The sequence below is a fragment of the Rhamphochromis sp. 'chilingali' genome, assembly GCF_963969265.1.
Source record: "Rhamphochromis sp. 'chilingali' genome assembly, chromosome: 12".
Taxonomy (NCBI): Eukaryota; Metazoa; Chordata; class Actinopteri; order Cichliformes; family Cichlidae; genus Rhamphochromis; species Rhamphochromis sp. 'chilingali'.
Window position 1 is genome coordinate 2,116,979 of NC_137939.1, and position 26,458 is coordinate 2,143,436.

The 26,458-nt window shown below is 41.0% G+C and overlaps 2 protein-coding genes and 1 long non-coding RNA gene across 4 annotated transcripts in view; 1 reads left to right on the top strand and 2 right to left on the bottom strand.

Moving 5' to 3' along the window:
• Positions 1–3,220: 3,220 nt before the first annotated feature.
• Positions 3,221–13,207, bottom strand: LOC308406791 (homeobox protein Hox-C1a-like). Its single transcript, XM_080898013.1, has 2 exons — positions 12,571–13,207; positions 3,221–8,999 (listed from the first exon to the last, which is right to left on the bottom strand). The coding sequence occupies exons 1-2, from the start codon at positions 13,085–13,087 to the stop codon at positions 8,629–8,631; spliced, it is 888 nt and encodes a 295-aa protein (XP_080754139.1). The 5' UTR covers positions 13,088–13,207; the 3' UTR covers positions 3,221–8,628.
• Positions 13,208–13,311: 104 nt separating this feature from the next.
• LOC308406798 lies at positions 13,312–22,220 on the top strand. The gene is made up of 2 exons (XR_013973589.1): positions 13,312–13,451; positions 15,879–22,220. It is a non-coding gene; the product is annotated as an uncharacterized lncRNA (long non-coding RNA).
• A 139-nt stretch (positions 22,221–22,359) lies between these two features.
• Positions 22,360–26,458, bottom strand: part of LOC308406793 (homeobox protein Hox-C4a) — a 54,520-nt gene continuing 50,421 nt past the window's right edge. For both annotated transcript variants that reach the window (XM_080898018.1, XM_080898019.1), the window contains 3 exons: positions 25,245–25,388; positions 24,740–24,912; positions 22,360–23,485 (listed from right to left, as the gene is read on the bottom strand). In XM_080898018.1, the coding sequence (XP_080754144.1) occupies positions 25,385–25,388 (4 nt within the window). In that variant the 3' untranslated portion in view covers positions 22,360–23,485; positions 24,740–24,912; positions 25,245–25,384. The remainder of the gene's footprint in view (positions 23,486–24,739; positions 24,913–25,244; positions 25,389–26,458) is intronic.

Here is a 26,458-nt window from a genome sequence, read left to right on the forward strand (position 1 = left end):
TGAGGCTGTAGACAGAGCTGCACACTGTGCCAGAAAGACACAAGACCTCTTTGTACTATTTATCTCAACTTCTTTCAATTCTGGAAAATTCCAGAAGAAGATGCCATTATTAGACTACACCATAACATCAATATTTCCCAGTGTCCTTAACTTGCACACACTTCTCAAACCATGAAAACACAGTCATACACATAATTCAATTATAAAACACACTGAAATAAATATAAATAAAGCAAGTGAGATCACAACACTTGTTTGTTTTCAGATTTGATTTATTCTCGACTTGTTTGCTTTCATGGAGTCTTGAAGCTTAACTGCATATGAATGTGTCTGAAAGGTATAGTTTATATGAATAAAGATTTGGAAAGCTGCCTTTAATATTTAAAAGATAAGCTGTGAAAAAGAAATCTACATAACTATTCCTTCCATAAAATTCACATTCCTGGTTTGAAGGGTTACATTTGTATTTTCTAATGCTGGCTACAACCCTTGCTTGTAAAAAAGCTGTCTAAAAATTTAAACCACCAACTACACCTCACCAAGCATGTCAATATGAGCTGATGGTATCATCCCTCTCAGTTTGAACCCACCCTGTGTCTCTGTACGCTGCTACTCCAAGCCCAGGTGCTGCTACACTGACTAGCTCATGGATCACAATCAGCCCCCTCGTTCAACCTAGGAACATCCCTGTCAGTCTCTTCTGTCTCCCCAGGGCTCAGTCTGATCCCATTTTAGTCATAACACTGGCTACAGCTGCCTCTGGCGCCGCACTGGAATTGGATGGTCTGATGACTAGTGCGAATGGTCGATAAATGTCCGTGCAAAGTGCACACAAGACAATGAAACGTACAACCGTGGATGTAATTTTGTGGCAGGGGCATATGGTTGCTTTTCCAAATTTGCCAATAGATTAGGAAAAGATGCTAACAAGATACAAAAACACTTCACCAGGTCTCTTTATCATAATGGTCTAATGCCCTTCAAATAGGGAGGATGAGCTTTTTGTGCACCAGGCATCGACATCAATGGGTTAACTAATGATGGCATTAGAGTGTGTGTTGGTGTGTGAATGACTGTGCCGATGTGCACATGTGGCTTTGTGCATTAGTGTCTGCGTGCTGTCATTTGTGTGTATATGTGTGCATGTGCCTTTCACAGGTGATCAGTCAAGGCTATCCACTCAGCCTTTCTCTTGCAGCCCCCTCATTACAGCTCACTATCTCCTCTAAACACCTGCAGCCCCACAGCCCACCTTCAGCTCCCGGGCCCACACGTTGCCTCTTTTTTGTCCCAGTGCAGAAAGAGCCTGCCCATCACATCAATCTACTGCACTGTTTATATTTATGTACAAGAGAGAGGCTAAAAAAGGCCCCTCTTACTGTGGGCTTTATTGACTAAGCATTAAGCGGACATTATCAGGCGATAGCCTCGTTATTTATGAGGCGGTGATAAAGGCTGCAGGACTGAGTTATGTGAGAACCAGGAGCAGGATGAAAGCTGCTCATACAGAAGCACAGATACCCGACACTTGCCTCTCTCAGTCTGGGTAGAGAGGCACTGCAAATGCGCCAAACAGAGCTGAAACTCTCAGGGATTTATGGGTGGTAAATTTATGCTCTCCATAGGTCAAACGAGGGGCTGTTTATCTGAGTTTCATTGTCACTGTCCTCGTGGCACTGCGCCGCAGGTACTGAAATTTTCATATTTGCTTTAGGCATGTAGCCAAACAAGAAATGGGAGGGAAAGGGAGGGCAGGGGGGGACCTCTAGGTGCAATATTCCACTGACCTTCTGAACTTAGCTTTAATTTTTCACCTTTGAGATGTTGTCATAAATTATGCATGACAGAACATACTCCTCGGTGACTGTGCATGCCAAACATGTGTGTATTTTAGTGTTGCATGCGGTAACCTTGCACAGGAGGTCTGTGGCTGTCTTTGGAGTTCTGTGCAAAGGTTGTAGATCTGTTGTTGACATTTTGTGGCTAAATACCGTTCCACTTTTATTTTGTGTTAAGAAGTGCATTTGTGGTACAAAACCAGTCTAAAGTGACTTTGTATCCTGCCACATTTGTATCTCCTCCTGCTCACAACTGAGGTACACGTCCTCTCTCTCCTGGCTTACATAAATCTCTACCATGCAATGACACCAAAAAATTTTGACATACATATTATTGTCACCTCTGTATACTGTACATAGCACCATCTTACCCAGCCAAAGCCATCTTTTTCCTCAATAAACCAGGTCAACAAACAAAAAGCAATTACGTTGGGCAGCTGCCGCCTGGGAGTGGGTAATTACAGTGCGGTGTGGACAGCTTCATTCTAAACAGGTACTAAAAGCATCATTAATCATCCTCCCTCTGACGCCTCACACTGGTCATGTGACACAGGCTGCCAAAGAGCTGGGGAGGGGGATCCGCCTTAGGGGGGAAGGAGCAAGATCCGATTGGCTCCTTCCAGAAGTCCTTTTAGAGGTCAGCCAGTCAGCAGAGATGACCTGCCAATGACCTTGTATCACTTGACCCCTGAGGGCCCAAGGGTCACTCTCTCGTATCAGTTGGAGAGCAGGCAGCAGAGGGGCAGAATGGAAGACGAATGACACAGAGAGGGAAGAGGAAGAGAAGAATGGTGTGAGGGTAGAGGGAAGGCACACAGAAGGTTTGTGCAGAGAAGCACTGGGAGGGGTGAAGATGAAAAATAAAACAGTGGGCGTGAGGTTTGATTGAGCACCTGGTCTTTCCCTTTTGCATAAAATGTCTGATGAAAAAATATGGTTTTACAGCACCAAGGCCAGCCCTGATGGCCGCTGCAAACCTACACCCCTTTCCTTTCACTCTCTCTTTTTTAGTTCCCTTTCTTCTCCCTTTCCTTGTCCATTGTCAAGCTGTCCTCAGGTTAGCCGAAAACATCATCCAAATCTAATTAGTGAGATGCAAAAACATCTGTATGTTTGTCTCCCTAATGCTCATTAGTCATTAGCATAAGGAACAAAACGACAAGAGACTGCAATATGCGGACACAAATTTGCAAGTCAATTTAATAATGCACATTTTGCTGCCTCCACACGTAGCCTATCATGTTTTCTTTCTTTCTTCTTTTTTTTTGGGGGGGGGGGGGGGTGAAGATGCTTGAAAATCAATCCCGCCCCCTGTGAAATACAGCCAAGATGGCGTCTGGCAGAGTAAAAGTTCATGAACTGCTCCCTCGCCGAGCACAAACTGCCACGGATGGCTGATTGACAGATGAAACACAAAGACACATCTGAAAGACAGAGCGCCAGCGTCCTCAAACTGGTACCCATCCCCTTCTCCTCTGTCTTCTCTCCACCTCACCCCTTCAGCCCCACCCCTTCAGCCAAGCTCCTCTTCTCCTCTCTCTCCATATGTCTATGAATCTGTCACTATGGCAACCTCACCCCAAGGGCAGAAGAGGAGGGTGTGGTGGGGGGTTACTTTCGCTCAGACAAATAAGCATGGCAGGGCTCATTTATGATGGTTTGTTTAGGGATTATAATACACTGATGAGAGGTCAAAATGTGTCTTCTCGCATGCACAAGTAAAAGTGTATGCTTGTGTGTGTGTGTTTGAGCTAATTGTGTGCAGCATATTGACGAGCATATGCGGTAAAGCTGCACTGTAAATATTTTGGAATGGATGAAAAGGGCACAAAATATTTATTTAAGTGCAAAATAATACTGTCATTTTCATAAGCGATCTCGAGAACTTACGTTTAGTGATCTTTTGAAATAAATATAAAATGCTACTTTTCTATAGAAGGCAAACAAAAGAGAGCACGGGTAGCATACTGCCACAGGACCAGCACCTTTAAATCAATGCATTATATCGGTGGCATCATTAGCAGAACTGGTCCCATGTTGTAGCTGATGTCTTAGATGCAATATCAGCAATATTTGCGGCGACTTACTACATTGTTTCCCCCCTTTTTCCCTCCATTTTATGCTTGTCTGCAACTTTTCAAAGGGCAATCCAAACTAGTGAGCAGACAGAACTGCACTGGAGAGGTCATGTAGACACAATCAGATATGTAGCTTGATTTTCCTGATGATGTCACACAGGGGTACTAAGTATACCAGCCAGGATGCTGCCCTGCACTGCTTCGACACACAGCAGCACATGTCTCGGGAAATTGGGGGGACTTTCCTATGCAAGCCACTTGTAACCTTGACACAGTTTCACCTCTGCGTGTACCCTCCTTCTCACTCTTTTTGCCCCTCTCCACCCATCCTCATGATACCTTACAGTGACTCAAAGGCCACCCCTCCCCCCACTTCAAGAGCACATTTCCCATTGCAGCCAGAAGTGCTGAGTGCTGCTGTTTGCTTTGTACACAGAAATTCGCTGAGGCTGTAAGCTGTCCCCAAACATCTGCTCCCTGGAGTGGAGCACGAGAGGAGAGGCAAGGACTGGACTGGTGTGCATGTTGTTCAGCGCCGCTCTGTCAGAATGTATGGATTTGTATGTGCGCGTGTGTACGCATGCGAGTGAACAATTATTCAAATAGGTGCTTTGTATCTTTTTTGAGCGCATTATTAGCAGCACCTAGGAAACCAAACACATATTTGTGTAATTGTACACAGAACATCCAAACATGCATTGGCACGCGCTCGTGCACACACAGGTGCGCTTCATTTCTACTTTTCTTGATGTACAAATAGTTTGGTAGTCAAATATGTGAATAACGCCGATCAAAAAGACTAATAGTGCATGAAAGTCTTTGCAAATAAAGAAAAACAGTAAAATCAGACAAGCAGAAAAAAAAACTAAAGGGAGGAGAGCATTCAAATGGCCTATAATTAAAACAACAACCAAGCTATCTGTTCTGTAAGTGCTTCACATAAAGTTAGAAAAAGCTTAACGTGATCAATTGATTTTATTCCCTCGAGCTTGGTGAAAATATTACATGCATATTATGCATTAAGTTAATTTCAGGTTAACTTAGCATTAATTAGTGCAAGCTCAGAAAGAACCCACTTATATATGTTCATTTTAAAAAAGTAGTGTAAGGTATTCTGTAAGGCACACATTGCTCATGCCTCAGTGTTCCTCGGGAGGATTGTAACAGCTGCCCACACCAGCCAGCTTACAATAGAGAAGAGAAGAAACGAGAGACTGCCAATAGCCTCATTCATTATACACTAATACATCAGTGGATTTGCTTTATTCTCAGCTGTGTGTTTTCTGTTCAGGAATACTTTAGCAAAACAAGTGGAACTATTCATTAAACAAATGATTATACTTATTTTAAATATGAATAGCTTTCTTGCTGAATTAATGAGAAGAATAAAACTGATTTTAGATTGATTTTCATCATGAGAAATAACCACTGTATTTAAAGAGGAAAAAAATGAAGGTGAGGAAAGCTTGCTCCAAGATGATGATGATGATGCTGGTGCTACCTGTGGCAGCAATATATCTGGATTTGAGTAATTTTGGCTTTAACTTTCTTCCCACTTGCCACGTGTTTACGTGTGTCTAAGCACAGCACAGCTGTCAGTCTTCCGAACCAACCGTACATCTTCAGGAAGGAATTACAGGAGAGTACAAATTCATCAGAGCAGTCACGCTCAAATGCTTTCGAACTAAATGTCAGGTCTGAACAAACAATGCAGTTCTGCTTTCATCAATTGAGACGCAAACACTGAAGCTGCCACACAATGAAATGAAGGTGATGGTTCAAACAAAATAAAGCAGCTCTTTTTTCTACATTTACCTCTTCTTTCTAATTTACATTAGGTTTTTCCCTCTTTTCTTTCCCCTCTCCTTATTACTGAGCCCGCTGTGTGTTTTAGGTGTATCTATTATGCAGAAGAACATGTGATTAAGTAAGTTTGGATTTAAAAAAAAAAGTCAGAGTGCACACGTGCTGCAAGGGTCTGCTGTGCACATTACAACCTGCTACATGGAGCCCTGTCACTACATGATAAGATGATAAGAGTTCCTAAAAAGGTCAACATAAACAACACATTGCTGTAATAACAGTGGACATTTTTATAGTTGATGGCTTTAAACTGACATGATCCCAACATCGCTGTGCCCATCATTATCCCTGTGACCTTCACGTGCGCGCACTTTGCATTAACGAGACAAACACATTTGATGGTTTTGTTAAACATTCCAATTTGTGCTATTTTGTTTAGAGAAAGGCAGCCTTAATGGTGTGTGTTTTGTTTAAATGCAAATTCTAGATAAATTGGGCTCAACATATTTTGGCCCTGCTTGCATGTAAAATCATTCATATCAATTCCGAGAAAAGAAAAGAAAAAGAAAACTTTTAAATGTTTGTAAAGTTGGCCCCTCTTCTTTAACTTTAAACTTCTTTTCTTTTCTGGCTTTCATTAATGAGATGCACATTAAAAACATATTGTTTGGGGGTTGGAGAAAAATAGGTGTGTGTAGGGGTTTTTTGTAATTCTTCAAGCAAATATGCATAAAATATATAAACTGCAAACTTCTAATGAATAGTTGTTCCAAATATTGTTTATGCTGGCTCTGACATGGAATCATATTAACTGTTGAGCATGCTCAAGTAACTCTAATATTTCAACTTTGCTATTAAAAATAGGTCTGTAGTTTATATCCAAAAACTTATTGGGTGAAAAGACTCTTTCATCCGGTTTATAAACTGAGCCAGTAGCATATTTTTTTGGCTTATTAAAATAAGAGACGGGGCAAAAATTAGGTTACCTCTAGGTGTAGGAGAAAAAAATCCATTATCTGGCCTGGTATGGAATTATAATATGAACAATTATCATATGGCCTACTCGCCCTTCTATTCAGCTCGATGAAATATTGTTGTGTGGACACACACACCCCACACCAGAACAAAAGCATTTGGAGTTGCTTGTTGAAAAAAAGAAGAAGAGAAAACGAAAGAAAGGAAGAGAAAAGCTCAGACTTCGAGGTCACCCAAATTAATGGTGCATCTTGCTCTCTCAGAGCCGCTGACCGGGTCATCGTTGTTCCGAGGCAAGGCAAAGGTCAGGAGGTGAGAGGTGAACTCTGGTGTAACTGCATATATTAGCTTGGCCTTGCAGCCTCCATGTCTACTCTTGTGCCCTACAAAGGCGCAATTGTATTACTTTAAATGAGTATTACCAGTAGCATTTTACTTACATGATACAAATACAAATTCAAACGAGAACGCTCGTCAGAGGTTTGAAACCGACCCAATTTCTTCCTCCTCCTCCTCCTCTTCTTCTTCATCTTTTTTTTTTTTATCCTAGCACTTTATTTCTAATCTCCAACACTCAAGTTTAATTCCTTTGTTATGATTAATATCCGTTTTGGATCCAGTAACCTCCATATCCAGTGCAAACACGCTAATTGAAAGCTAAACAAAAATATTCCCTTACACAAAATTAATGTGCCTGATGGCCCATATCTTGATATTAAAGTAGACATTAACATGATAGAAACGCAGTGTGATACCGGAAACATAACAGTGTTTAAGGGCCGTGTTTACCATCATTTACTTTATATGAGATGAGATGTGAATCTGGAAGGAATATTTAGCTGCTCGAACTGCTGGGGCCACACAGTTTATTGGTTGATCTGCAAAACAGCACAGGCACCGTTTTATTGTCTCTTCTCCCGCATGAGTCTTTCAGCTAAATTATCATTTTCTGATGCATATATAGAAGCAATAAAAGACGCAACAGCTCCCGATCGCGACGTTTCTACATTCCATTAACATGCAGTTACACATGCATGCAAATGCTCACATATTTGTGCCTCAAATGGATGGATCACCACGGATCAATACTCCAATACGAGCCCGTCAATAAATCTCTCCATCAATCATGGCATTTTAATCGTTCCGTGGATAAAGGAAACAGTGGGAGTGGATAAAACACACGACACGAAGGCAGGATTCAAAGCGAAGCTAAATTAGCTTGATAAATATTTGGTAACATAACGCGTGGGCTCTGCCTACAACAGGTGTATCTCCTCCTGTCCTCAAATGTGAGCCGTCAGAAGCAAACAGCTTAAACAGAAACAATTCCACATAATTGTGGACTTTAATTTGTCTGAGACGGCAGCTATGGCATAATGTGAATAAATGCTGTAAAAATATCAGAATAAATAATAATCATAAATAGATCTTCAATAAATAGAAATAATACATTTTACATAGAAACTGGGAAGCACGAGTTAAAATGTGTTCAAGTTTGCCGAATAAATTGTCCAAAAAAAAAAAAGTAAAAAACAAAAACAAAAAAAAGAAACACAAAAAACACAAAAAGAAAATACGCAAATGGACTTCCACAGTTTCTATGGGCAATTAATATGAGTTTGTATCTTCGTTTACATTGTGTAGATAGGAGCGCAATGGGATGAGTTGAATTTTAATATTCAAATCAGAGCACCAGTCTGAAGCCGGAGAGAATGACAAATCGTCTGGGCCCGTTCTTGCATGAAGAAACTTGCCTTTGCGCTTCTTGCGTTAAGCATCCGTCGTTGTAAGCAAATAAAGGTGAAGCCTGATTGAAAACGATGCAAACGCCAATCAAAACATTTGCAGACTTGCCGTGTAACGCACGATGCAGTTCAGGAGTTCAGGGGCAGGTGTTTGTTTGTTTGTTTTGATTTTTTTTTTTTTTTTTTTGGCTAGGTCGGTCCGTGGAAGGGGCAGGTGTCCAAAGTGTCGGCGTGTGAGTGCGGAGCCGCGGGCCTTGGGTCGGAGAGTAGCCCGTCTCTCTGTAATTTCTTCTCCTTCATGCGTCTGTTCTGAAACCAAACTTTCACCTGGGTCTCGCTAAGCTGCAGGGCGCCGGCGACCTCCACCCGCCTGGCCCGCGTCAGGTACTTGTTGAAGTGAAACTCCTTCTCCAGCTCGGTCAGCTGCTTGGTGCTGTAACTGATCCTCGGGGCTCCGTTCATCGTGGGATGGCCGTCCGCGCAGATGCTGCGATTTCCAGCCTCCACCACACCGAGGCCCGAGTCAACAATACTGAACCCACAGGTCATGCGCGTCCTGACTGGGGAGAGAGAGAGGACATGAAAACCTTCTTTAGCAAGATCAATGAGGCTACTAACAAAAGAAGCACAAAACCTTTCTGAATTAAATTATCCACGCCCATATCCTCGATTTAAGCTGAACCCCAAAGCTGAAAACGTGAAAGGTTCAGTTTGTTCGGCTATACGTGAAGTCATAACTTTGTTTCCAGAAAAAAATAAATTCAGTGTTTACTGAATAAATGATATGCAGTCCAATCTCAGTGATAATGGAGAATAAATAAATAATCGTTATTATATTTTTTTACTTAAAGAGTAGTTCAGTATTGAAGCATTCACCGGGGATAAAATGATATAAAACTCATTTACAGGAACTGGCTCTGTGCCAGTCTAATGATTTAAAGTGTCCCCTGTATAATGAAGATGTTTCATCAGAGGTATCAGCTTTACCAAAAAGCCTATAGGCAGGGTGCAAAATCCTGAACTGCTGTAAAGCAGAGGGGCTTGAAATGTTGTGCTATCTACATGGGACATAACAACAGAAAGACCTGTGCAGCACATTGCAGTCCACAAGCTCACAGCTTGGAAATCAGATTTAAAGTGAAACTTCTGAGTGTGAGTTTGGATGTTTTGCAGTATTACTGGGCAGTATTATATTTTAAAAGCGTGTTCATCAAAACATTCAGCGAGTTCATTAAAAACCGTATAGAAAATAATATATGCCGTATATTCTGATATAAAGCAGTCAGATGTTTGGCGATTCAACACAACTTTGTAGCATTTACAGTCCATTAACTGTATTCATCGGAATCATTAATTATTTGCCTTCGGGTCTTTCTGTGTCAATGACAGTTTAACAGTTTACAAATCCTTTCGAACGCTGCATTAATGACAAATGTCTCCATTTTTGTCCTCTGAGGTTTCTGGGTTACACATTAAAGTATCATCTGTGCTACTTATGTGCAATGAATGACAGGAAGTGCAGCTATATCTGGATTTTTCATTGCTGACATTGTGGGTAGTCGTCAGTGTGTCTTTGCCTCTGAGAAAATGGGCTGCTGCTTCTGCATAATGGAGTCAGTGTGCCAGGTGTAGAGCAATGCCTCCCACCACAATTCATAGAGAGGAAGGTTAACAGGCCTCCAGCCACTTGGAAAAGCATAGCAGATGGAAAGGTCAGTTATAGGATAAATGTCAACATCTGTGTTTTAAGAAAATGAATGCGAAGGTGACCAAGCCTGAGAATTTGAGGCCAGTGAATATGAAGAACCAATGCAGAGAAACTGTACGTAATTAAGAACTTGAGCTTTGTGGAGTGCAAATCACATGCACATTCTGATTAATGGCTCCAAAGATAATAGAATTGATGCCGGCCAGAGGGCATAAAAGAATCAAACTAAATATTTGAGGAATGACTTGCATGCTTAAAAATAGCCAGCCAGCAAAGGGAATGGAAGGGCCTTCCAAGCCAAGGAGAGGGAAGAAGAAAAGGGATAGATCAATACACATTGCCTCAGTCATCTGGGCATCCAGCCCACAGTAATTCAGGTGCTGTCAAAGCATAATTGAAGAATGACGCACTGGGAGTATATACACTGAGCCAGGAGATCAGGTTACAGCAGGTCTATGGAGGCCTTTCAACATGGAAGAATACGCAATACTTTTTTTTTTTTTTTTTTTTCGGGGGGGGGTTGCAAAACCAATACAACCTCCAGAGGAAAGCATACTTTCACTAATGACTCTTTTACAAGTTACACAGTAGTCCTAATGAGTTACTCCTACAGATGATCTCCTTCAGAGAGAAACAGAAAGAGGTTACAGAGATACAAACAATACTGGCAGGAAATGTCTTTTTGCGTGGGTGGGTGTGAGCAAATGGTTTTCCCAAGCACATGGATTTGGATCATGTGAGTGTGTCTCTAATGTGTTTGATGGATAAAATGACTTTGAGATCAATCAGCAGTGTGCCTGCCACCTTCTACCTTCCTCGCTTTGGCAATATATCCGGTCTAAAGAACATGAACTGTAGGTTTTTCTATTTGTTTGTTGGTTTGTTTGTTTCTTACACCATTTCATTTTTTATAATAAATCAGCTGTGTTTATGCCACATTTCTGTTTCTGTCACAGCGACATCTTTAAAAGAATCTGCAAATGCAGATCAGTAGCTAAGCCACTAATGTAACCAAGGATTTTTTTATTGTATTTTTTTAAAATGTAGTTGTTATTTCATTAGTTTAAGCTTGACCCATTGCCACACAGTTTTTTATTCTGCGACCGTCCGGTGGACTAATCTGAATATTGAGCAAACAGTTGGGTTCTACAGATTTTATGTTTGTTGAGTCACAAAATGATCAAAATTAAAATCAAATGTGATGTCTCTCCTTTTTTGAGAGCATACAAAGGTAGCAGAAAGATTATGACATCATTTTATGTTCAGATTGTTTGTTGCGTCCCTTAAAAGACAAGCTGGGCCCTTCTACCACAAATAGTTTTTTTGTTTGTTTCAGATTTGGTCACTGGATATTTGGGTCAGCAGCATTCTTACTGCAGACACAGACTATTAAAAAGAAAAGAAAGAAAAAACAATACTGGACCACCGCTGTTGTAAATCTTCTTCCATGTAAAATTTATGAAACCCAGCCCAAGTACAGTGGCCAGTCAATCAAGTGACATTATTGATCAAATGAAGGATCTACATAAGATACTATAACTCACATAAAATTGAGGATTGATGGGCATTTTTCACATTAGTATGCTCCTGATATATATTTTTTTAAAGTCTGGGATATGCATTCTTCTGTGGGCTCTCTGCCCAGAACTCATCAGTCAGTGAAATGGTGATCTGTGACAGCAATTATGTTAAAAAGGTGGACACATGTAAAGGTGCTGCAAACTGAAATCAATACACAAGGGCTTTCATTACAAACAGACAACTAATCAATACTCAGGGAGCACTTCAGCTTACAGGAGTAAGTTTTACTCAACTTCCTGTGAGCCTCGACAGGCAGTGGTCTGTTGCATTATTCAAAGTCTGCTGGTTAGTAAGGGCAAGGGTAAATAATTGATTGTTTTCTGGGTTGAATATACACTGAGGCTAAACAGGCTTCTCACTGTACTTCACCTTCTCCCTCTGTGCACAGTCTAAACCCGGCTCGCAACAGTAGGTGGAGCAAAAAATGTTAAATAACCTAACAGACATATTAACATGAAACCGTTAAGAAAATTGCACCCGACTCCTCATGAGCATATTCAAATGTGGCGTCGAGTAGGAACAGCTATAGCTGCCTTCGAAGCGTTTTGATTTGCTTTTTAAGGAGGGAGCATTTATCTTTGAAATTCATCTTTTGTTTGTTGGTGACGGAGGAAATCGTTCACTGTGACGCATCACACACGTCAGCCCCCCCCCCCTCCTTTTTTTTCTTTTCCTGCTCGAATAGAAAACTTCGATCAAACTTTCTCAACTATAAAGGGAAGTTATTTAAAAGCTAAAAACCGAACAAAACAAATTTACAAATTATCCCAAATTAAATTCGCGGTCATTTCACCCCTCCCTCTCTCGCTCAGTGTCCCTGAACACACACATAAAAAACTTACCCGCCCGGTGCTGACTCCTCTTTACTCTCATCCACTCAAAAGTTTTACTCCTTTCATCCGTATCAGCTCCTTTACAGTCCGGGCTCGTGGAGCTTCCCACGGTGATGTGAATCTCGGGGATATTGTGAGGGTAAATTTGAATTTCCTCCGTAAGTGACCCAAAGCGCTGTGGCTTCTCTTTATTTGACGCGCAGTATCCACGTCCTGGAGAGCCCTGCCCCTGCACCCTGCACCGCCAGGGGACACGGGACGAGTGGGGGCAGGCCAGTGTCGAGAATCCCTCCAGAGCCTCAAACCCTGGAGGAGGAGGGCTGTCCGAAGAGGTGCACAAAGTCAGACGCGGAGAATAAAATCCCGAGGCAACTTCCACCTCCACTTTCCCCTCCTCATCACGACCACCGAGTTCAGGATGAGACCTGCTGCCCAGGTCCTGGTTTATAACCTCTTTTGCTCGGCAGCAGCCCGTTAACAGAGGGCTATTCTCCCCTTCGGCCGTTAACTCTTGATAGGAAGTCATTATCACCTTTCCCCTGCATAATCATTGGACGGGCTTGCACTTCATGCCCGGCCTCTCATGCATGGTCAGGCGGCTGGACGACCGTGGGGACATTCCTCAGAGGAGAAACAGCAGTCCCTGATTGATGGAGATGACGTGCCCTCCCCTTCTCGGCCAATAGCTGGACATCTCTGTCATCAGGCTGGACAAAACTGATTAAGCCGAGCAAGCAAGTTGCGAGACTCGCTTAAGGTCAACATTTTTAATGGTGTCCGAGCACAACAAGCAGGCCCACAGAACAAAACTACAAACATCCTTAGAAAGCAGCAGGAAAGTCAATCATCATCACACTGAGGACCTCTGTGGGCCTCTCACCTTCAGACAGGTAGGACACGACGCCAAAAAACACAGTTTTTGTCCATTTAGACAAAGTCATATTCTTCCTCACTGGTTATTTTTCAAGATAACAATAAAAAAACTTTTTGTCCAAAGTCGAATTAGCATAATATAAGTCTACACTGATGTAGTTAATGGATTATGTAAAATTTTCAAGGCTTCTTGAAAAACCCAGGGCCCTCTTTAGCAAAGGGCTTAGGTCATGTGAAAGACACACTTGACGGGTTCAGAGGTCGTGACAGCTGGTATTTAGAAGTTCAGTGGCAGCAGATTTGTAATTAGTCTCGAACAAATACAAAAAATGGCTCCGCGTGAAGATCAAGAAGCTGTAAGTGGGAGAGAGGACGTGTCCAGCTCAAGTTTGACGTGCTCCTCAGCTGGGTTAGCAGCTGCTTTTACGACTGTACTTTTCTCGTGTTTAACCGGAAATGAACTGCTGTGGGACAATTTTCGCGCATGTGTAAACAGGGTTACATGGCTGAAAGTTGAAAGAGTGACAGAAAATATATTTAGATATTAAGAAGCGCAAAAAGCTGCTGGGTCTGCACCGCCCTAAAAGGCATTTGGTGCAAAAGCAGATCTACAGGCGCACAGCTACAGCAGCTCACAGATCAAGGAGCTCCACAGTGCAGCTGTTTGGGGGTTTTTTGTTTTCATTTATATATTTATTTATGCATTTATTTCTGGTGACCTACTTTCAAATTCACGCATCACTGTGACACTCAGCTTGGCCGCATACATTTAAAACCATGGGAATTAATAGAGCTGATAATGCCCTGATGCGCCAGTGCTAACGTCTAATATTCATTTGAAAACCACATTTATTTTCGCTTTCACTTTGATCCCACTTCACAGCTTCTATATATCCAATATTTTGCGAGGGTTGAAAAAAAGAATGACAAACATTAAATAGCTAGCTTGTTATTTTTAAGTTTCAACGATCATGTGATCGTTTTATTTTTTATCTCTGTAAAAAAAATGTTGTGATCCTGCAAATAAGTTGAAGACGTGTAAAGAAATTTAATAATTTTAACTTATTTACACCTGTATTTTTGTTTCCCACGGACTCTTAGTTTAATTAGTTAAAAAACCAACCTATTAATTAGTAAATTAAATTTTTATATATGCATTTTATTACTACTTAAATATAGTAACTACACGGTTATATTACCTTTTTATTATTATCATCGCTAGTGGTAGTAGTAGCAGCATAACTGTCATTAACATTATTAATATTAGTATTATGTGCTATCTAACAGGTAACATTTAATTAAAACCCTAACCTATAAAATATCTGCCTCCGTTCTTATCGCGTTATTTTAACTATATTTTCTATGTCTTTTAAGTCTGCAGTAATTACAAAATAATTCAGCGTAATGAACAACTTCTAACTGCATTCTTACAACACAGAAATATGGTCCCAGCTGTGGGAGTTAATGGGATTCTACAGGCAGCGATGTGCTGAATGACTGAGTGCAATATATCCCTTCTCTCCATGCATTTGCATGGTGCACTGATCCATCTTCATGTCAGCTCGGAGGTTACTCAGGGTTCACGCGCTAGCTTGTTTCTCTCCTCCACACTCTAAATAAATCTCTGCAGCTTTCTGTTTACCGCCTGAATATAAATTTGTTTGCAGTCGATCGAAGACCTGTGCGGAGGTATTAGAAATTGTATTTCTGTAATGGCTTTCAGCAGAGGGAGGCGGGGGACGGGAAAGGGTTGCAGAGAGGGGAAAAGAAGAGGAAGAGGGGAAAAAAACAGGTGCGGGCAATCTCGGTTTTTACATTTGCAAATGATTTTTTTCCTTCCCCTTTTTTTTGCTGCAGCCACAGACTATTGCAGCCTTTGGATGCATTCAAATTGCATTCAAAATCAAGTAACCTTTTTTTAATCTCATAGAACAACAACAACAACAACAACAACCCATGTTTTATTCCTAGAAGTGCCATATGCTTGATTAGCATATATGAGGTGTTGTTCCACATCACTGCCCGGTGGAACAGAAGTTGCATGATTTTGTTTAGCTCAGACTCCTTCCTCTGGACAGCTTGTGTCCCCTTAACCACAAATTTTGCACAAGATTTAGAAAGAGTATAATCTCTCTGTTTAAATGAAATGGATCCTGCAAATACAATTCTGAATTTGAATCCCCCTCAAACCAAACTCTGCAGTCTTACACACATACCAGGAATGGGAATATTCTGCCCATAAACACCTGAAATACCCTCTTAAACCTGAGTGCAGACATTTTCTTCCTTTCCATCATTATCCCCGTAGTCTCTATTGTTTTGACTGGAGGTGAGGTAAACATGGCAACACTTAGGTGGCTATGTCAGGAGCCAGGAGGAGGTGGGGGGAGAATATTGACCGATGTTAATTTGTTTTGCGTCCATGTTCTGATGTGTGTCAATAGGCAGTCAAGGCCCTGGGATCAGTGCGGCCGTGCTCGGATTACCTCCTTGGTTTTGAAGTGAACTCTCATCCTGCTGCTGCTGACATAATGCTGCAACCGCAGTTGACACCAGACCCTTGTGTAGCCCTGCAACACTGTCAAGTCTCATTATGTGTCAGCTCTTGAACCTCACAAGGCTGAGAATGTTAATGCAGTTCCAAGACGGGAAGATGGCAGCTATCTATGCCATGTTCATGGTGGGAAGGTTCATCAGACATCACGATAGAGCTGTAATATGGCAGAGGGACAAAGAGAAATAATTCAAGGTACAGAGAAAGGACTGAAGAAGAAGCACACACAGAAAGCGTGGCACACTGACCAGTTGAAAGATGGCTATCTGAGTGATTGATGGTGCCTGTCGGCTTTCCCCCCCCCCCAAATATTGACAATTTTGAAAAATCCTTAGGTCAGAAGTAAGGTTTATCTTAGCGTATACCCAGACCACACACACAATCCAGGGAATACCAGCTGAAAACAAAATAACCCATCCGCTCAGTGTGAAATTCTAATAATTGTTCTTGCTTCATTGTTGAATAGCAGAAATCTGTCTCGGCACATGAGCCATAATCATAAATCCAGTGCAACTACTTTGCAAATGGCCAGGGACATTACAGATAACTGCATTCTGCACAGGCTCAACAGTGTGACAATGAAGCAATACCTTACTAATACCAGGACTTTTCAACTATAGCCTGTAGTATGTGCTGCAGCGCTTCACAGCTTCAGTGAGCCAGGAGGCTTCGAGTCGGCAGAATCCCAAACATCATGACAACAAGCCATCAGTCATCTTCCCCCCAAGCTGCTGTGCACACTTGTGTGTTTCCGGAGTTCTTACTGTGGGAAATGAGCAGGGTTAAACATGAAACAGGAGGAAATGTTCATCATTGCAGCACACTCTGTAATATTCTCCCTCATACAGCATTGTTTTAGCTGCAGGGAAAGAGGAGTTGCTTTTATTTATTTATTTATTTTTTACTTAAACATCCCCTGCTTGTTCACAGCACAAATCAGTAGTCTACTGTGCATGCTAAGCATGGTTAATAGCAAAATGTTGATAGAACAGCGATGCCATATTAATAAAACACTAATCCTCTGTTTAAGTTAAAGATAGATTATTCTTTTAGTCTTAAGTAGGAAAATGTCAGCAATGGAAAAAACGTAAAGCTTTGAAAGAATGCTGGGTTTTTAGAATATTCATATATTCGTTATATGTCTTTTGTGTCTTATTAAGTAGTTTTAAAGTAGTGAAAACAATTTGTGTCGCCATGTCTGCCAGTCTGTCAGCTTATTCGTGCATTTAAGAAGATTTAGGTATTCAGACCTAAATCATATTTTCGTGGCTCCAGTTTTGGATTTTCATGGATCATGTTAAACAAATTTCCTTAACAGTAACCATGAAATATGTGAAAGGTTTAATTTAAAGTTCTGTTATGAAAATTACATCAGCAACATTATTACACTGCAAAATTAATACTGCAGTGAAAATGAATGTCTGTCTTTTTGAAGTATCGAATGTTTCATTAAAATTACTTTCTGATGGTTTCATTGTCCCACAGTGCTGACGTAAAAATAATATGTTTGCAAAACTAAACAAGCTACATGTCTACTCAATTTTCCTTATCACAAGTCAGGAAATAGGCATTAAATTGGGACACCTGAAAGCCACTTTATTAGGTATTCCAAGTGAAACCCAGTTGAAATAATACAAGATAAATGAAGCTGAAAAAACCTTTGGCTCAAACTGTTTTAGAAACCTGCTGTTTGTGCTGCAGTATTTTACTGTTTACAGGACTGTGTTATTACACTATTTTAATGTATTTGCTAATGAGAGTCCAGTGAAATGGAGCTGTAAAACGTCTGGAATATCTGTTGCTATCCAGGTACTTCAGCTGAACAACCTAAAAATGAACTTTACCTTAACTTGTGTATGTCCGTATTAGGCATTATGTAATTGGGATATAGCAGCATAAAATCCCACTGTGGACACCACCTACAGATGTAGCTGATATCTGAGAATCCGAGCTGAGTCTCTCCAATCTGAAACTCCTTTCTGTGTGTGTCAAAGGTCTAAAACATTACGTCAGTTTGCAAACTGTGTGTGCAGGCTGATAGGTAACACTATAAAGTATTAAGGAAAATCAATTATGTTTATTTTCTTGTGCTGTTACAGATGGTCTCCTGTCTCCAGGGGAGACTAGACACAAAGCAGTGGGATTTGAAGCTTACATACAGTTCACATTTCCAGCAGCCTGATATCACTATTCTGATAACACTGCAAATCCTTTTATGCTGTGAATATTAAAATGCTTTTTTATGTGTGAACAAAAAAAAAAAAGTCAATTGATTAGACCCTGATGAAGTCATTGGGTATTGAATAAGTCTTGGATGATCAATAATGGTCAACATGTGACATTTAGCAGGGTGACTGTTGTGATTACAAGTTCATTCAGTTAGGCAGATCTCGTCTGGGGCTGCAGTAGGTGACTCCCTCACTGCGCTGAGTGCAGCTCACCACAGCAGAGACAGTTTCATCACCAACTTACCTTTTTATTGTCACCGATCATCCTTAACTGGGAAGCATTTAAAATGCCATTGATCTTGATAATGCTGTGCCATAATATGACAGTAACAGTTGTATGAGATTCAGGAAGTCAAATTTCCAAGATTGATGAGTCGTAGCAGTTGAGTTATAATCCATCTACCTGAGTGATGCTCAGGCACTGTTCCACAAGAAGGAGCAGACAAATAAATAAAACCCATAAAGGTGACACAGGAAATTGATACTTAACAATCATCTTGAGCAACAAGCACCTGGAGAGACTGGTGGGCAGCACTTACTACTGTGGAGGGAGAAAGCTAAGAAGGTTAGCGGGTCATAAAAAGAACAAAACCTCCTAAAGGCCAATCATAAAAGTTCCACGTTATACACCAGAACTGAGCAAAGTTGTGTTTGTGACATTCACAAGTTTTTATTTTACTGATTTACTTTAAAAATTAAAAGGAAGATTTCCCAGTTTGGTCATAAACCCTACCATTATGCTTATACAAATTATTTTATAAAAGTAGATATTAGAGTCTGACCATAAGGCTGTGAGAAAACTAGGAGAACATGCAATGCGTGCCAGAAATTTTAAAGATTTTATTTAATGAAGCAGTAATTCACAGAAACCAGTCTGTAGAACATATCCCCACCAAAGCGGAAATGACTTCTAGGCCTCTGTTGGCTTTTCTCCTGCATGCAGCAGTTTTTACGTCTCTGCTTTTTTCACCAAAACCTTTCCAATAACATCTTTGTTGCTGAGTGGCATTTTCTTACACTTAACTGTTATTCTTGAGTCTTTTATATGTTGTTAAATATGTGTCAGTTATAACACACTTCCACATTATCGACACCGAAATCTACGAAAGACATAAATGACAAAAATAAGCCTTTTGGTGATATTTCATGTCTTTAAATAGTACAGCCATCCATCTGAACTCATTTATGTAAGGAGCAAAAGCAAATTCACACAAATTCCAAAGGCGTTGTTTTGTTGTCCAATGAAAAGTGTTTTAACATGAATTTTATTTCTGCAGGATGGACATCGATGCATACACGCTTTTGCACAAACTTGGTTTCATGTTTATATTGTAAAGTTTTCTGTCAGAATAAACAGCATCAAGAACAGGACTTTGGCACATGTATTCATGTTGTTTAAGAGGCACACATACTTGTGTTGTTGTTTTCTTTTCTTTTTTCATTCTTTATTCCTTGCTCGAGCTCGCCTTATGATCTGAACTCATCGGTGATTGAATAAGGCCATAAATTCAGTACATATTGAGGGTATATGCCTACTTAGAAACTGTGCCTACAGAAATATTTTCCTAAGATACTGTGTGATAATTTCAAAAGGGGATTTGAACATTTTTGTTTAATGACTTTTAAATGTAAATAATGTCCATTGTTACTACCCCTGGAGATGTTTTTTTAATCGCTATATAATGAGGAGGTTACCTTTCTTTGTGTTCTCTGATAAAGCATTGTTTGCCAAAGCAAAAACCTCATAAATAAATCAGTGCTAAATAAATGGAGGTCATTGTACTGAAAAGACATCGTGCTTTTCGGTGGACACCAAGCCCAGCTTATGAAATTTTAAAGCAGGTTAGTCATTGGCATTAATTACTGATGTAAATAACCGCATGCATGGATCGTGGCCAAGGATGGGAAAACAAATTAGCAAATGAAGAATAAACTGAGGGGAAAACCTCCTAAATGGAGCTTAGAGGATTTTTAGTTACTTTCAGGCTTTAGGAATCTCTCTTAGGCTGCAGGCCAATCAGAAAATAAACTGTTTATGGAAATATATACTAATAAACGAAAGGGTTGACTCATAAGCATTAATTATTATCATCATCATTTATTTGCTTTGATAGAGCCCCATATAATGAATGGAATTATCACTTCTCCAATGGACAGCAGCAGCTTATGGGATGGTAAAATAAGAAGCAGCTGGCATTTGTTGATTATAGTGAAAGATACTTAAAGCAGCACATCTTTGTTAAACTTAGAGCAGTTTTGTTTTCACTGCAGCTTAAGAAAAGTCTGGATGCAGGGAGCATTTTTCAAATCTAAACCCCAAATCAGTTACACAACAGCTGCAAATTGGACAGTTGCACATCAGTCACTGTAAAGGACATAATGCAAAATTTTGAAATTAATGATGGACCGTAACCAAAGCTGGTTTCACGGTACCACGGCTGGGATCATTTGTCACTTCAAAGATCTACTTAAGGCAAAGCCCAGAATCTAGAAAAACATGTAAGGATTTTTTGGCTTTCCTGATCCTCGCCCCCTAAAAACACATCTGATCAAACGGGGCAAAGAAGTCAAGTGAGTGAAAAGGAAATAATGACTTTATGCTGCTAACTAGGAGTGACCCAGCGTGTGAACAACTGGCTAACTTAATGTTGAAATGGAAGCAGTCTGTTCGCCCTTGCACTGGGGCCCTTGGGGGAGGCTTTCTTTGACCCTTGGGGACCCCCCCTCCTCCTTGACCTCATCCACAGAATTACTGCACTTCAGTGTGTGGATCCTCCAGCTTTCAGTGGCTGGAAAAAGATCATGTAGAGGAACCAGAGGTAAAAGTCCCATTGAACCTCAGCACTGTTAAAATCATAAATCACCCAGCATATGGAAGAATTTCAGGAATCCAGCGCTGTCTGCTTCTTCTTCCTTACACTCCCCTCCCCTCTTCCTGCCTCTTTGTAAATGAACATATTTTTTCGAGGAGAACTTTTCTTGCCATGTGTCTTTCTCTCTTTTGCCCTTTATTATATTTCTCCTAAATTACCCAGCTGTCACCACCTCTTCTCTACAGATGTGGTGTGGACGTGGCTTTATTTAGATCGAAATGTTCATAGACTTATAGGTGCTATATAACTCCCCTGACACCTACTGAGGCGTGCTGCAAATGGTGTCAAATATTTACCAAATGCCAGCTGATGAAGCGATGAATTAGGAGCAGGAAGGCATTCCATCCAGAACAACTAGGGGATCAACTTCCTTGTTACCCCCCCATTTCATAGCTGTCAGTGGTCATCTGTGATAGCTCATTTACAGCAACACAACTCTTATACATCACATAGCATGCTTATAACTCGTGCGCAGTATCGACACCAGGCCTCACGTTATCAAGAATAAGACAGGAATTGCTCCTTTGGAAGTTGCAATCTATCTGATAAACTCTGGAGATTCAGGAGAACATGTGACCCACTTCTATCAAATGCGTGCATAACGCCCTCCCCCCCAATTTTAAAATCAAAAATAGATGATTAAAAATAACCCTTCCATGACTCTGTTTACATTTCAGAATCCACATGTCACAGTGACACAGTCAACGCCATTTAAAAAAGAAGTCTTCTCATTGTTCTTTAAGATAATATGTTGTCATAAGTGACTGAATGCCACTGGTCTCTGGTGCAGCCCTATAGGATGTTGGAAGGGCTTCTACGCTACACAACTAACATGCCCCCTGAGTGGGAGGCCAGCCCCAACTTGCAGCACTACAATTTGGCTATTGAAAAGGCAAAGGCTGGGAAGGAGGAGGCAAGAGATCTTGTCATGGTGCCCAATGGGTTCAGAGCTTGTGGTTGGAGTGCTGGAAAGACTGCCTTGTCTCAGTGATTAATGGTGGGGAACTCATAGGCAGAAGTGAGGGAGAGGCTTATGTGGCGGGACTGTGCAACATGAATGCACAATACTACGTAGTTTTCAGTGAATCTAAAGCACGCCTTAATTTGATTACAGAGTCGTTCTCATTTTTTCCATTTGGGATCTAATCCAGGAATCTTTAATCATAAAAATACTGCTGGAGAAAAAAAAATGTAAGTCTAATCAGCGATGAATAGGGTAAACATTGCACAAGAGCTACAGTTTTCCCACATTCATTTATTAAGCCTGTACAGTAGGTGACATCTCAATTAATCAATAGAAGTATCAAAGACTTGCCGTATCATTTAATAGTTTTAACAAAAATATAACATCATTCAAAACGAACATTAATTTGCCCATTTAACACTTACTAATATTTCACACAACCTGCTATTTAGATGAAAACAAAAATCCTAATGTAACACTTAGAAAATGACAACCACTTAGCAATTGTCTGACAACAGGAAGGCAATGGAAAACTCACTCAAAAGTCTACATCATGCATGCATTAACCATGCGCAATACACGCGTAAGATTACAGAACAAAAACGTGTAATTATTACTTCATGTCTTGTGCATGCTGTGTGTATGTACAAAAAGCACAGCAAGTTTGAGGCCCTGCAGTCTTCAGTCACTGTGTTTGAGAAACACAAAAGATATCGCTGTAGGTTTCCTTTAATTAAGATGTGTTCATATGGTTTAATTAAAATGTTCCATGAATGCTGAAAGGGTGTGTTGAGGGAACTTCAACCCTGCTGATCAGACTCATCCTCCAGTCTTTCATAAGTAAGTGAAAGTAGATGTATCATATTGAGATTTTGATGAGCACAGGAGGAGTTGGCCATTATGGGGCCCTAGGGCCACTTTGAAATGCCAGCATGGTGATGACTATCTATGCCCGTAAAGGAGGCCGATGGACCATTTGCAACAGATGGAAGTATGCAGTTCAAATGGGCCAGGTCTGATGGCTGAATATACTGACCACTATTGCTGTTGCTGAAAGAGCCAAATAGAGAGGCGTGCAAGTCTGAGGAGGAGGAAGTTCTAACAATGTTTGCATCTGGAAAATTCAGGTGGTCTGCAAAGGAGGTTGAGCTGGGGGACAGGTTGCAGGTGGCCAACTGAGATAAACTTGTCATCTTTCCATACTTCTGCTCCTTCTTGTACCTCATCCTGCGGTTTTGAAACCAGATCTTAACCTGACGATCAGTGAGCTGGAGCCCAGCAGCCATCTCCAGCCTCCTAGGACGACACAGGTAAGGGCTGAAGTGGAACTCCTTCTCCAGCTCCAGCAGCTGGTTGTTGGTAAAGGCTGTCCTCTCCCTCTTCACACTTTGCCTTCCTCTACCTGATAGACCAGCTGCCATGCCACTGCTGACTGATGATGGAGGAAGCACATAAAGAAGAGAGGGTGTTAAAAGGAAAACATCTAACAGTTCTATCCTGAAATGTATAACCTGCACATGGAAGACTTCAAGTGCCAGGGAGGCCCGTGTTAATCCTCAGACAATCAACCTGTGACCAAGTAAGAGCCCTCAGCTCTTCCTGCACATTCAGTCACGGTTGAGACGCTATACAAGACTGGCTGTCTACTGTGTCATGTGTTCAGGGAAAGTTACCTCCCGAAGAAGCAGTCTGGGGGAAACATCTGACGCCACTACGGCTGCCTGACAGAACACATTAATCAGAGCTACACACGGAAGCAGACCTGTCAAATCCTCATCTCAGTCACTTAAAAGGTACCTTGGGACCACCACTGAAAATAACCACCATTAGGGATTCAATTTGACATGTATATGAGCAGCACCAGGCTCTGTTGATAATAATGTAACAAAGCCAGGGTTAATGGATACTTAATAAGACCTATAGTGAAAACTATATAACAATAATCTGCCGCACTGGAGGACTGCTTCCTTGTTATATGTCAGCATGTCGACACAGCAAAGTTTAACTATTTCAAAGATTTAAAAAGAAAGAAAAAAACCCAGCATGATTACAACATTAAATTAAAAAAAATCAAAAAGTTTTTCTCTCTCTCTTTTTTTTTAAAATATATGGAGATTTTGCTCTCAAAATAAACACACTCGCCTCTATAGTCGTGATGTGATAGAATTAATGAACTGATACAATCCATTTTGAGACCGTGTCAAGAGATGACAGATCGCAGAGTGCTGATTTTTTCTTTTTTTTTTGTGGATTAAAAGAAGTGTTTGTGCAGCATTTGTGCTGCAGCTTGTCTGTTTGGAACATCACTTTGCCTGCAGGACTGGAAAAACAGCCCCGTATGCTGTGAGCATGACAGTGGCATTTGGTTAACTGTTCAGTAACATCAGCACTCATTCATTGACAAAGCAGAAAGAGCGCTCACATTAGAACAAAGTTCTCTTAAGTGTGATCAAGCAGATGACTTTGACCACTCTTGAAAAGTTACTTTGCTGTAGCTGTTCTGCTTCCAAAGAAAGGTAACAAAGACAGTGAGTGTTTGAGTTACATATCAGTCGAAAAAAAGAAACATTTAAAAAGAGGGAAAAACGTGTTTGTAAAGAGCCTAATGAAGCTTCTTGTGTCACAAATATTTTGAACACTCAGTGTCAGCTTTAAAAAGGCACAGATAATGAACAAAACCAGTTACCAGACTGTTCAGAGCCAGTGGTCCGTGGATTCATCCAGGGAAAAATTACTTCTGAGCGGCAGATGGTGAGTAGACTGCAGCTCCTGCTCTTGATGTCCAGCTTGCCCTTGCCATGGCAGTGAACCACGGGCTCCAGTGGGCACTCAGATTGTTCATCTGGGTTCAACCTGGAACTGACACGAGAAGAGGAGGTCATGTTTTGCTGATTAAGTTCTGCTTCTTGGCCTCCTCCTCCTCCTTCATTGTATCCCGCGCTTAATTTTGGCACCTGTCCAGAGCTCATAGCAAAACTGTTGCCATGCAGCTGCAGTGGGAGGGCAAACTGTTGGGGGTCCATGGACCCAGCTCATCAAACTGTTTCAAATAAAACCAGGAGTCCCTCAACAGCAGTAAAAGGCGAGGACGTGTGTCTATCTAATATTCGATCACAATTAACCTGAATGTAAAAAGGCACGCGGGAAAGTGCACTTTGAGTAACCATTTGGAACAATTGAATAATATTTACCAGAAGGGCGCCGTGGTCACGTGTGGCAGTCCTCCAATGACGGAGCTTTGGAGTTGGAAAGTAATCCGCCGGCAACTTGGAACCCAGAGGAAGCTTCTGCCATATTTCTTCAGACATTTCTATGAGCAGCCTGCATTTCTTTACCTAGGATATTAAAAATATATATAATGGAATATGAAAAGACGCCAAACGACTGTGTAATCAGTGTAAGAGAAAGAGGGAGATGTGTTTAAACGGAGAAACAAACATTAGGAGAAAGGGGGGGAGACAGACAAAGCTTACACGCGCGGTGAGGAGCATTTCATTAGAAACTGGGCGCAGATTTCTTGTAATATTGTTACTCTTTTGACAGGACTCATTTTCTCGTTTTATTTTTGAAGGAACCGCCGCTCGCAGCCACACATCCTGAACTTTTTGGTGGTAGGTTTGAACAAATACGATGCGAGGATTTTTTCCCTCTGCGCTACAATACGCGTCTGTGAGGTGGAATAAGAGATGGTTAATAACTGGTTATAGATCACAGCTCATTATTCTGCTGAAGCTTTTCTAGGTGTAAAATTATTAAAAAGAAATTGCGCTCCTTGTTTGCTTGTTTGTTTGTTTGTTTGTTTGTTTTTTCCCCAGTCAAACGCTATTATAAATAATGGTGCTTATTCGCGTATTTTCATTCTACTAGGGGCACTAACTGGAGTAAATCTGTTTCAAGTCTGTAAAACGAAATCATTACGCTTATTTTGGATAACTTAGTCTGAAACGCATTTAAATACCTATTATAAATCGGCGGGTTTTATAAACACACAGAGCGTGTGTTTATAACAGTGTAGCTTTGGCTTAATGGGATTCACTGGGAGTGGTCAAACAAAGACATGACAGTCATTGCCACACAAAGACAAAGGAGGCAATCGTCAAAGATGTTTTTTTTCTACAGGACAATTCAACGCATTTGCATTAATCAGGCATCACTGTACAGCATCGAGTCCACTGACGGTGGCTCCAGGAGGCAACACTCAAACACTATGGACATCTTTTGGAGGAATTAAATTCCTCCTTCTGCACGAAGGCGTGAACCCAAACATGAGATGCTCAGTTAAAGGCTCTTGCGCGCCTATTTGCAGCCACAGTGTCAAACATCCAAGACAACTGGGACTTAGCTATGAAGGCGTAAAACACCTAAATAAAATATGAATTTTTCAACTTCATTTTAAAACCCATAA

What these genes read in the sequence shown, in the direction of transcription:
- LOC308406791 (XM_080898013.1), bottom strand. Translation starts at nt 13,087, where the DNA reads ATGACTTCCTATCAAGAGTTAACGGCCGAAGGGGAGAATAGCCCTCTG. An exon ending in GAGGAGTCAGCACCGGGCGG is followed by an intron (nt 9,000 to 12,570) that starts GTAAGTTTTTTA and finishes CTCTCTCCCCAG; the next exon opens with TCAGGACGCGCATGACCTGT.